The sequence below is a fragment of the Antedon bifida genome, chromosome 2, assembly GCF_963402885.1.
Source record: "Antedon bifida chromosome 2, ecAntBifi1.1, whole genome shotgun sequence".
NCBI lineage: Eukaryota > Metazoa > Echinodermata > Crinoidea > Comatulida > Antedonidae > Antedon > Antedon bifida.
Window position 1 is genome coordinate 13,734,308 of NC_136227.1, and position 13,270 is coordinate 13,747,577.

A 13,270-nucleotide genomic window follows, 5' to 3' on the forward strand; every position below is an offset into this window, starting at 1 on the left:
AACATTTAACACATTAGATCTAGTTAAGTATACCAATTGATTTCTGTAGGTCTGTTGGTATACTAGATCTAACCTGTTAAATGTTTAAAAGACTGACAGACCTACAGAAATCAATTGGTATATCAGATCTTACCTGTTACATGTCTAAAAGACTGCCAGACCTACAGAAATCAATTGGTATATCAATCTAACCTGTTACATGTTTAAAAGACTGACAGACCTACAGAAATCAATTGGTATACAAGATCTAACCTGTTACATGTTTAAAAGACTGACAGACCTACAGAAATCAATTGGTATATAAGATATAACCCTAATTTATTTATATAATTATTTATATTTCAATGTTTAGGGGCTAAACTTGATTAGTTTTAACTATTTTTTAGCCCCTCCCTTGATATAATTATTATAATTTGTATGTTACAATGTTTATAATTTATATTCATGGGTAAAAATTAAATGAAATTGAAAATAAAATGAAATGTTTTAAAGACTAACAGACCTACAGAAATCAATTGATATCAGATCTAACATGTTAAATGTTTAAAAGATTGACAGACCTACAGAACCGAACAAGCAGCTTAATAGATAACATCTCTACATTGACTAAGAAGTCTACTAAAATTATCAGGCTATCAAACATGTTATGTAAAGGGAATAGAGTTAAACTATATTAAAGTGTTCTCCTAAATCTACATACTGGTGATCATTTTCTATTTTAGGCTTTCTGTTGTTAATCTACATACTGGTGATCATTTTCTCTTTTAGGCTTTCTGTTGTTAATCTACATACTGGTGATCATTTTCTCTTTAGGCTTTCTGTTGTTAATCTACATACTGGTGATCATTTTCTCTTTTAGGCTTTCTGTTGTTAATCTACATACTGGTGATCATTTTCTCTTTTAGGCTTTCTGTTGTTAATCTACATACTGGTGATCATTTTCTCTTTTAGGCTTTCTGTTGTTAATCTACATACTGGTGATCATTTTCTCTTTAGGCTTTCTGTTGTTAATCTACATACTGGTGATCATTTTCTCTTTTAGGCTTTCTGTTGTTAATCTACATACTGGTGATCATTTTCTCTTTAGGCTTTCTGTTGTTAATCTACATACTGGTGATCATTTTCTCTTTAGGCTTTCTGTTTTTCTATGCTGGCATTAACAACACTTGTTTCTATTAGCTAGCATTGTCTGAATTTAATAAAACTGTCAATCATGAGAAAAAATAAACACAAAATGTAAGTTTAATGTTAAATCTTTAAACATTATAAACACTAACTTTTATCTCTTGTATCCAAACATTTCAGCTTCCTTCTTCCTTAAAACTCTTAATAATCAAAATTATAAAATAATATAAATCAAATTTATAAAATTGATCTAAAAAACTAGCAATATACTGTATTTCTTACTGTACTTCACATCTACATTGCAAACTTACATTATTATTGACTAAACTGGAATAATCTGGTAATTCACAATAACTTGACTGACTTTCTAGTTGTCTGAATTCAATCAATTCATAGCACCAACTGTCTAACTCTTTAGAGTATATTTCTATTATATAGTATTCACAATGAATAGTACCTGACTTTGATATCACAAAAACGTGTCCACGGTCTATGCACTTATTAAATATAGAAGCACAATACACAAGTATTCTATTGAATTTCACTTTAGAATTCTTACAATTCATTTACAAAACTCTGATTTCCTTTGGAATTGTAGTACAAAACACAAGAAGTTGTTAATAGACATAATATCAATCATACAAGTATCATTTAAACAAGTTTCAATAGAAAATCATTGCTATACTGTAGGCCTATAGCAAAAACATACCATACTATGTTGTCTGACATTTCCTGTTTTTCCTTTTATGAGCAGTCTTCTTCAATGCTTTGCTATTTCTGCCTTTTGTGGCAAGGTAACAACCACAAGAGGCACTGCTGCCCAGTTTAGGAACCTGCAAAATAAAATAGTTTACAGTATTGGCAGCTGTCTATGGAAATTAATGTTATTATGGCTTGGCACTAATGCAATTTATTAGTATGCAAATAATGAATGTTTGAGTTGTGGTGAGAAATGAATCATGAATTGAAAGATTGACTATTGTTAAAATAAGGTTGAACTGAGTTAAATAGAACAGTCAGTATTTCAACAGGAGGTTTTTTGAAAAGTTTGTTTAATCTTGAAAAACCATGATGCGGGCGAATACAAGATCAATAGAGGGCGGATACTCTACTATCTAGACCTATTAGTTACTATGATTCAATTCTGAAAATTACTCTTATTCTGCAGTGTGTGCCTGATATATGTGTATGTGTTACATCATAGTGGATATATTTATACTTTTACATTTCTAATTTACAATATCCCTGTAGTTTTCCATAATTAATTATGATAGAAGTTAGTAATTTATTATCTTATTAATCTTTACCTTAAATGAAGTAAGTACTTATCTAGGCTGACAACTCTCATAAATTATATGTGTCAATCGTTCCTTTAAAAATGTTGTGTGTTGGGCTTGGAACAATTTGGTAAGGTAGAGAATGTGTTCATGATAAAAAAATACCTCTCTGATACGAATGTAAGAAATGATGCTCTGCTAAAGGTATTAAACCAAGCTTTACAACTTGACTGGAAGAATTTTGGAGTTAAAAATAAATCTGAGAAAAAAATGTTTGCAAAACCATGTATAATCTTGTTGTATAGTGGGTTATACAATGGTTTAGCTTTTACAGCAATCTAATCAACCTGGACTGTAAGACTTTTCATGGTGTAGTGGTATATTCAATGGAGTCATTCGTTTATGAATACTGGTGCACATTTACCCCACTCAGGGAATACAATCATGGAGGAAGTCTGTTTAAAGCCCCATTCCTTATGTTTTTTAGATCTAATTTAATAAGGTCACAAATTACATTCATCTTATCCTATTGCGATAACTTGTTTTGTCTTTAAACGGTTAAAAATGTGAAAAATAGCCGATTCAGATAAATTTAGTACTGCATTGTTTTCCTCTTTTTATCGTATTACAATAGAACGTACATATAAGACAAGGAATGACCTGGTTTCATGTTTTTAAACTTGTTAATATCAAAACACTTAGGGAATGGGACTTTGAGGATGGGATACCTTCCATCAGTGGTTTACATCAAAACAATTGCGGCACACACTGTATAGTAATAGACCCCATTTACACTTCATCGACGATTTCTTAGCCAGCCTGAAATCCCCTGAAAACGCTATGTTATTTCTATTGGTTACGCTTCGTTGCACGGCATTGTTTGTCATCGATCGAAGATGTCTTCCGTTTCGTGAAAAAGCCGTATACATCTTCACCAATTTAATTTCAATAAAGAATTCCCGTTCATCAGCAATAATTTTCGTAAACTTTAAACTATAGTATAGTATAGTATAGAACGTTCATTTTATGACCGCGAGTGTTTACACTATACAAAGTGCCGGCCCGAAGCCCGCAATTGCCGGCCCGAAGCCTACTCTAGACTAGGCTCAAAATTGAGCCGGCTCGAGGCCGGCTCGGTTGGTCCCAGAGTGTTTACACTTGTGCACTTTTGGCTCGGAGCCGGCCTCGGGCTCGCTAAAAGCTGAAGTGTAAATGGGGTCATAGACTAATGTTATGTATCACTTTTGCTACTGAGATATTTAACGGATTTATTCCTTAAGTTGTAGGTATTCAATCTTAAAATTTAAAATTAAAAGTCTTTTTGCATACCTCGCCAGTCGGAAAACTGCTGTGATATACTGCTGTTACAGTAAGAAAGACAGGTAGTACCTAAATCTCAGCTAGCTAGCTAGCTAGGCCCTAGTGAGGGCGGATCGGGGGCTTAACTTTAGCCTACATACTTACTTACTACACAGCCTACTATAAGGCTAAACTCATTCTTGTCTTGCTAGCTTAATAATTATTAATAGGCTCAGGCCCCTGTATTGGAATGGCCTATTGTTATCCTGTGAACAACAGTTACTATGCTTTACTTTACCACCATAAAATATGTAATAAATTATTACCGGTAACTAAAGTTCAAAATATGTCAACAGTCATGGCTCCTGAAAACTTTTTTGTGCCCACACGTACACGTGTCCTACGACCTCTGCCGACGACTACCACTACTTAAAGGGATGACCTGGAATCTTAAAAATACGTACCTGGGAAATTACTGAAATGACGTAATGTTAATCAAATTAAAAAAGTAGGCGTAATACCCATAATACAAATTTATCTAATTAAAAAAAAATCAATCTAAAACAGGATCATGGTTGAGATCACTGCAAGTCAGGATATACTATGTAATAAATATTGCAGACCTATCGGTAGGGATGTGCCCCTGTTCATATCATCAATCGATCATCAAGTGTCTTAATCATTGTAATCTATTAACTAATTACTAAAAGACGCGTAATTTGGAATGACTATGATCAAATAATTCATACATCATCAATTAAATCATCTATTTATCATCAAATAATCAGATATATCTTTTATGACCATAAGCTAAGGTGTCTTCCCAAATCGTTTCGTATTTAAGTTTTTTATTACGTTTTTTTTAATTTTGTTCAATGTTACATCCTAATCATGATTTTTAATCAAATTAATATCGCAAAATTATTTTTTTCATTATTTAAGGTGTCAACATAGGCCTAATCATCGAAATGTAATTATTTTGGCCACGTTAAATACAGATGCCATTTAAATGTCACATTATAGTTATCCATTTTGACAAAAAATAAATTTACCTGAAAAACTGTAAGTTTAAAAATAGTCAAATTGCTGCAAGCCAATGGGTTTTTGGTAGAATTTAACCATTTTATTTTGTCATTTGTCGTTTTTTGACGGAAGTGATTAACTTATTAAAACTACAAAATAACCTACCGTATTTATTCGAATAAACGCCCGGTTTGAATGACGCCCCGCGTCCTCCATAAAACATCGTTTGAAATCAACGCCCAATCTTCCACCTCATCAAATAATAAACGCTATGATAAATAGCAAAAAAGTTTCTTTTCGGCGTGCTTACAGTTCCTCAAAGTATTTGGATCTCTTTCTGGAAGTTACTGATTCCTGCACGGTGCATTTAATTACGTACTTTTTAAGTCTAGAGAAAATTTAAAGACACGCATTAGTACACATTGCACTAATGAGGTGACCCACAGAATTCCGAAAGAATCCGTTATATTTTAATATACAGTTTCGAATGATGGTGACGAATAATGATTTGATAATAATGACGATAGTGACAATGATAATGAACACGAACGGCAATGATGATGAACGATGACGTGATATTTAAACGGCAACCAAAGAGACGCGGATGCAATACTTGAGGTGTTCTCTTCTTACAACGACACAGATTTAAAATGAATTAAGCTCAAAATATACAAATTATTATCACGGTATTCAAAAATATTTCATGGAATTATCATCCCGCTTTTATTCATTTATAATTATTTTATCATACAAATATAAACAATTTAGTACTGTAAATTAGATACTTCAAATTCAAAATAGTGATATAAACATTACAATTTGTTTTGTTTTTTTGGCCTATTTAATTTTAGTGCGTTGGGTTCTTATCAGTTGATCTCAATCTGCTCCCTAATACAGTGGTGGTTAATGAACCATGTTGGGTCGTCCCACTTTGCTAGGAGGTAACTTTCAGACAGTTAACACAAGTTTTTAATACAAGAAAACAAAGCAATACAATAGGTACAAAAGAACAATGTTAGAGTGTTAAGAACTATTTATTAGGAGACTATTCCCCTTAAAATAACTATGGTACATTAACAATAAGTATTGTATAGAAAAAAATCACAAAAGGGCGGAGGCTGATACAGAAGGTAATAATAGAACATCAGATGTGTCATACTGAACTACGCCCAATAGGTAATCTGTTCCATAGGCATAGTGCGTACACTTAATCTGTTAAATATATTATATTTAAATTATTTCTATTTTTATAGCAATCTTCAAATATTGCACAAACAAATAAAAGTAATAATAATTTTAGTAGAACTAAGGGTATACCAACTCCCTGTGTTGAAAAATCATCAAAACAAAGTGCAGTATAACAGTATGTAGATGCTAACTAGTACAATATGAATATATAATATATTACAGAGATACTAATAATATAATATTAATTTTACATTAGAAAACAGAAATGGAAACCACATAGGTCAAATTCAAAGTTTTATATGTGCTACAATCCTTGTCCTATTAGTAGAATGGACGAGTCCGCCAATACGGCAAAACCACGCTGGTGGTTTTCAAATAAACCAAGTGTTTTAAAACTATTTATGTAAAAAATCCTGTACCCTAATCTTAAATATATTTACATATTACAAATAAGGGATAATAACTCTTAACTTTCGTGGAAAAATTAAGCGTTTTGGATAAGTAGTTTTTCAGCAACTGTAATTTTAGTTTTAACGTTACGTTCTGACTGTTAAGGAAAGCTTTGTCGACTTCGAAAATGTTTGCCTATCCTTTAACACTAGCCGGTCACTGACAAACTAAAACACTGCTTCAAAAAAGGGGCTGTGCCGACGAAGTATCTGAACCAATCAAATTTTAATTTAGGTCATTAGAAAGCTTGATTGATTAGCTTTTGCATGGTGGAACAGCCAATATCATTGGATAACTAGGTCAAACGTTATGAACGTTTTTGTAAAGATCTCAACAAATTTGAAAAACAAGCCTATTCTTTAACACAGGGCAATTTTCAAATCGTCTAACTTTAAAAATCAATGCCGACGACGTTTTAAGTTTTTTTAAATTAAAAAAAACATGACATTGTAGGTACTTAATTAGGCATTACAATGTCGAAACAGCCATAAAAATCGGTCAATTAATAACAAAGTTACATTGAAAAAACTTTCAAAAAATAGCTGTTTTTCGGTGATTTCGTGCCGTTTAGCGGAAATCGCCCGGATTTTTGGGTACATAAAACAAATTGTAATGAATATTTAAAATGTGTTTTATAATTTTCCTTTCGTAATAAAACGTCCATAGATATTTAACTACATCACAAAATACATCTGCTTTGGAGTACAAAATAACCGACAGATAGTTAACACTACATTTTATAAACTGATTCCTATATAATATGGTATCATAAAATATTAACAACTGATTCCTATATAATATGGTATCATAATATATTAACAACTGATTCCTATATAATATGGTATCATAATATATTAACAACTGATTCCTATATAATATGGTATCATAATATATTAACAACTGATTCCTATATAATATGGTATCATAATATATTAACAACTGATTCCTATATAATATGGTATCATAATATATTAACAACTGATTCCTATATAATATGGTCTCATAACATATTAGCTGTTGTACAATCGTAGAATAAATGGCTTTCATTTTCAATCTAGTTTGCATGATTTACTTTCTTTTGATTTAATAATTGTTTTGTTTCAGTTTATTTTGTCCATCTCTCTTTTTTAGAATATATATATATAAGGGTTGTGAATACTAGGACACATTTCAGCTGAGACTGGGCATAATGAGAGGGTAACCAATCGATTTGTGTGATTCACTAGATGTATCACAATAGAATCCCGACATATATTTAAACGGAAAGAATGACCAAAAAATAGCAAAGCCCGTACAAAGTTTGGCAATCTTAAATAGAAATAAGAAAAGACGGTAACAATTAAAAACATGATATGTACTATATGTCTAAAAACATAATTAAATTAAAAGCATAAAATACTAAAACAAAAATGTTGACAGATTATATAACAGATAAGAATGTTGTATAAAAGCATCAATACCATCCATTAGATTGGACTAGGCCTTTGAATAGTACTGTATTTGAATGTATTAACAGATAAGAATGTTGTATAGAAGCATCAATACCATCCATTAGATTGGACTATGCCTTTGAATATTACTGTATTTGAATGTATTAACAGATAAGAATGTTGTGTAGAAGCATCAATACCATCCATTAGATTGGACTATGCCTTTGAATAGTACTGTATTTGAATGTATTAACAGATAAGAATGTTGTATAGAAGCATCAATATACCATCCATTAGATTGGACCATGCCTTTGAATGGTATTTCTAGCCATATATCGGTTACGAAATTGAATTGAACAGTAAATATCGGAATAACTGGTATCATAGTTATGAAAAGTAGTTAGCTTTAACAAAATAATTTGAAAAATTGCTGATTATTAAATTTATACATAGAAAGACATTTGGTTAATTTGGTTAACACCATACACATCTAAAGACTAGCATATAAAGGTTTCTTCATTCAGAAAAAAAAAGTAAAACATCTAAAAACTAAACTTAATTATATGGCAGTGAAAAAATTAAATTATAAAAAAAAGTTTACAAAGTGGCGTTAAATTGCAGAATATTCTTATTGTAACTAACATTTATTCTTAATTATGATTATATGATCGACACTTTATAATGTATACATTATTCTGTTTCCAAGTGAATGTTAATAAGTTTGAAACTGGAAATGCACATATTTTGTATTATACTATATAATAAAGGACAACAAGGATATACAAAACAAATGGTATTTACAAACATACTGTTGTACAGTTTGATTGGTTGCAACTAAAAATAAAGGACAACAAGGATATACAAAACAAATGGTATTTACAAACATACTGTTGTACACAGTTTGATTGGTTGCAACTAATAATAAAGGACAACAAGGATATACAAAACAAATGGTATTTACAAACATACTGTTGTACACAGTTTGATTGGTTGCAACTAAAAATAAAGGACAACAAGGATATACAAAACAAATGGTATTTACAAACATACTGTTGTACACAGTTTGATTGGTTGCAACTAATAATAAAGGACAACAAGGATATACAAAACAAATGGTATTTACAAACATACTGTTGTACACAGTTTGATTGGTTGCAACTAATAATAAAGGACAAGGATATACAAAACAAATGGTATTAACAAACATACTGTTGTACACAGTTTCATTGGTTGCAACTGTAAATCTAAAAATCCTTCAACTTCCAATCCATCAATGTGGTTATGTACTGCCGCCATAATTGTTGATATGATTTATCCAATTCAAGTTGCAACATACCAATATTTTAACGATTTCATATGAACGTTGTAAATTGTAACTTATGGTATTGCAGGTGCTCATATTTAACTTTTAAATTGTGCACACAACTGTGTATTTGTTTTCATTATACTAGCATATAATGAGCTGGAAGGTTAGAATACAACCAAGAACACCAATCAATGCCTTGGTAAATTACATTAATTGATTTACAATCTAATGTGAGACTGTTGAGTTATTGTAAACAATACAAATGAGCTGGAAGGTTAGAATACAACCAAGAAGACCAATCAATACCTTGGTAAATTACATTAATTGATTTACAATCTATTGTGAGACTGTTGAGTTATTGCAAACAATACAAATGAGCTGGAAGGTTAGAATACAACCAAGAAGACCAATCAATGCCTTGGTAAATGACATTTAATTGATTTACAATCTATTGTGAGACTGTTGAGTTATTGTAAACAATACAAATGAATTGAAAAGTTAGAATACAACCAAGAAGACCAATCAATGCCTTGGTAAATTACATTAATTGATTTACAATCTATTGTGAGACTGTTCAGTTATTGTAAACAATACAAATGAATTGAAAAGTTAGAATACAACCAAGAAGACCAATCAATGCCTTGGTAAATTACATTAATTGATTTACAATCTATTGTGAGACTGTTGAGTTATTACAAACAATACAAATGAGCTGGAAGGTTAGAATACAACCAAGAAGACCAATCAATGCCTTGGTAAATTACATTAATTGATTTACAATCTATTGTGAGACTGTTGAGTTATTGTAAACAATACAAATGAACTGGAAGGTTAGAATACAACAAAGAAGACCAATCAATGCCTTGGTAAATTACATTAATTGATTTACAATCTATTGTGAGACAGTTGAGTTATTGTAAACAATACAAATGAACTGAAAGATTAGAATACAACTAAGAAGACCAATCAATGCCTTGGTAAATTACATTAATTGATTTACAATCTATTGTGAGACTGTTGAGTTATTGTAAACAATACAAATGAACTGGAAGGTTAGAATACAACCAAGAAGACCAATCAATGTCTTGGTGAATTACATTAATTGATTTACAATCTATTGTGAGACTGTTGAGTTATTGTAAACAATACAAATGAATTGGAAGGTTAGAATACAACCAAGAACACCAATCAATGCCTTGGTAAATTACATTTAATTTTAATATACACAATAGATAAATGCACACATCAACATTATTTAAATGGCAGTGATGCTGCTGATACTGCTGGTTGTAGGCAGTGACATTCAAGTTCAAACAATCATTGTTTTCATAGGCTGCATTTAACTTCATCTGCCAAGTCATTTCTGTTAGCTTGTTCAAGGGCTTCAATGAGATGTGACATCATAGTACCTGACAACTTCCTGTACCATGCATCCAGCATACTGAATATTGCTCCTAGCAAGTAACTTCCATTAATTCTTTAGATACTTCATCTTAAAAAAAAAGATATTCTCTTAATTCTTACATACTTGAGAATACATTGATATTAAATTTACTGTAGGAAATAGAAATAACATTTTATTATTATGTGAAGAGTTGGATGTGGGACTACCCCAGGTTGGATGTGGGATTACCCCAGGTTGGATGTGGGATTACCCCAGGTTGGATGTGGGATTACCCCAGGTTGGATGGATGTCAAAATACATTTTTTCTATTACCTAAACACAATATAACTATTTATTGAAAAACAAAATAGTTGTTTATAGACTCTCTAACGAAAAGTAAAACCTATTATAACAAAATTTATTTCTAACAAATTGGAAAGGATGCTGATGATTAGGGCAAAAAATGATTAGCAGTTTCTAGATTGAACAACACTGTTTATAGCTTACTTTCGACTTCATCTAAGTGCTAGTGAGTTGTATATTCTATGACTTGCTAGTGCCTGCCTTCTTGTCTTGTAGCATGCTGAATATTGCTCCTAGCATGTTATGATTGCCATATTTAAAGTCATCAAGCTCTGCCTTAGTGAACCCAAGGAAGACAGCCAGTTGTTCCCATTCATTGCCTAGAATTGTTGCTAGCTTCATCAATTATCTTGTTCTTACATCTGCAAAAAAATATGTCTTTAATTCAGAATCATTAACAACTGTGCTCAGCCCCTGTAATCATTCATTACTCTGCTATTACAGACCTCATGACCAATCACTCATTAACAACTGTGCTCAGCCCCTGTAATCATTCATTACTCTGCTATTACAGACCTCATGACCAATCACTCATTAAAAACTGTGCTCAGCCTCTGTAATCATTCATTACTCTGCTATTACATACCTCATGACCAATCACTCATTAACAACTGTGCTCTGCCTCTGAAATCATTCATTACTCTGCTATTACAGACCTCATGACCAATCACTCATTAACAACTGTGCTCAGCCTCTGAAATCATTCATTACTCTGCTATTACAGACCTCATGACCAATCACTCATTAAAAACTGTGCTCAGCCTCTGTAATCATTCATTACTCTGCTATTACAGACCTCATGACCAATCACTCATTAACAACTGTGCTCAGCCTCTGAAATCATTCATTACTCTGCTATTACAGACATCATGACCAATCACTCATTAAAAACTGTGCTCTGCCTCTGAAATCATTCATTACTCTGCTATTACAGACCTCATGACCAATCACTCATTAAAAACTGTGCTCAGCCTCTGAAATCATTCATTACTCTGCTATTACAGACCTCATGACCAATCACTCATTAAAAACTGTGCTCAGCCCCTGTAATCATTCATTACTCTGCTATTACAGACCTCATGACCAATCACTCATTAACAACTGTGCTCAGCCTCTGAAATCATTCATTACTCTGCTATTACAGACCTCATGACATGACCAAACACTCATTAAAAACTGTGCTCAGCCTCTGAAATCATTCATTACTCTGCTATTACAGACCTCATGACATGACCAATCACTCATTAAAAACTGTGCTCAGCCTCTGAAATCATTCATTACTCTGCTATTACAGACCTCATGACCAATCACTCATTAAAAACTGTGCTCAGCCTCTGAAATCATTCATTACTCTGCTATTACAGACCTCATGACCAATCACTCATTAACAACTGTGTTCAGTCTCTGAAATCATTCATTACTCTGCTATTACAGACCTCAGGACCAATCACTCATTAACAACTGTGTTCAGCCTCTGAAATCATTCATTACTCTGCTATTACAGACCTTATGACCAATCACTCATTAACAACTGTGCTCAGCCCCTGTAATTATTCATTACTCTGCTATTACATACCTCATGACCAATCATTCATTACTCTGCTATTACAGACCTCATAACCAATCACTCATTAACAACTGTGCTCAGCCTCTGTAATCATTCATTACTCTGCTATTACAGACCTCATGACCAATCACTCATTACTCTGCTATTACAGACCTCATGACCAATCACTCATTACTCTGTTATTACATACCTCATGACCAATCATTCATTACTCTGCTATTACATACCTCATGACCAATCATTCATTACTCTGCTATTACAGACCTCATAACCAATCACTCATTAACAACTGTGCTCAGCCTCTGTAATCATTCATTACTCTGCTATTACAGACCTCATGACCAATCACTCATTACTCTGCTATTACAGACCTCATGACCAATCACTCATTACTCTGCTATTACATACCTCATGACCAATCATTCATTACTCTGCTATTACAGACCTCATGACCAATCATTCATTACTCTGCTATTACAGACATCATGACCAATCACTCATTAAAAACTGTGCTCAGCCTCTGAAATCATTCATTACTCTGCTATTACATACCTCATAACCAATCACTCATTAAAAACTGTGCTCAGCCTCTGAAATCATTCATTACTCTGCTATTACAAACCTCATAACCAATCACTCATTAAAAACTGTGCTCAGCCTCTGTAATCATTCATTACTCTGCTATTACAGACCTCATGACCAATCACTCATTAACAACTGTGTTCAGCCTCTGTAATCATTCATTACTCTGCTATTACAGACCTCATGACCAATCACTCATTAACAACTGTGCTCAGCCTCTGTAATCATTCATTACTCTGCTATTACATACCTCATGACCAATCACTCATTACTCTG

At 32.3% G+C, this 13,270-nt stretch overlaps 1 protein-coding gene across 1 annotated transcript in view; it reads right to left on the reverse strand.

Annotated features, from left to right (window-relative positions):
- LOC144835454 (uncharacterized) overlaps positions 1-1,854 on the reverse strand; it is a 208,751-nt gene extending 206,897 nt beyond the window's left edge. The window contains exon 1 of the mRNA XM_078690538.1: positions 1,437-1,854. Coding sequence (XP_078546664.1) covers positions 1,437-1,691 — 255 coding nt within the window. The 5' untranslated portion in view covers positions 1,692-1,854. The remainder of the gene's footprint in view (positions 1-1,436) is intronic.
- Positions 1,855-13,270: the final 11,416 nt, after the last annotated feature.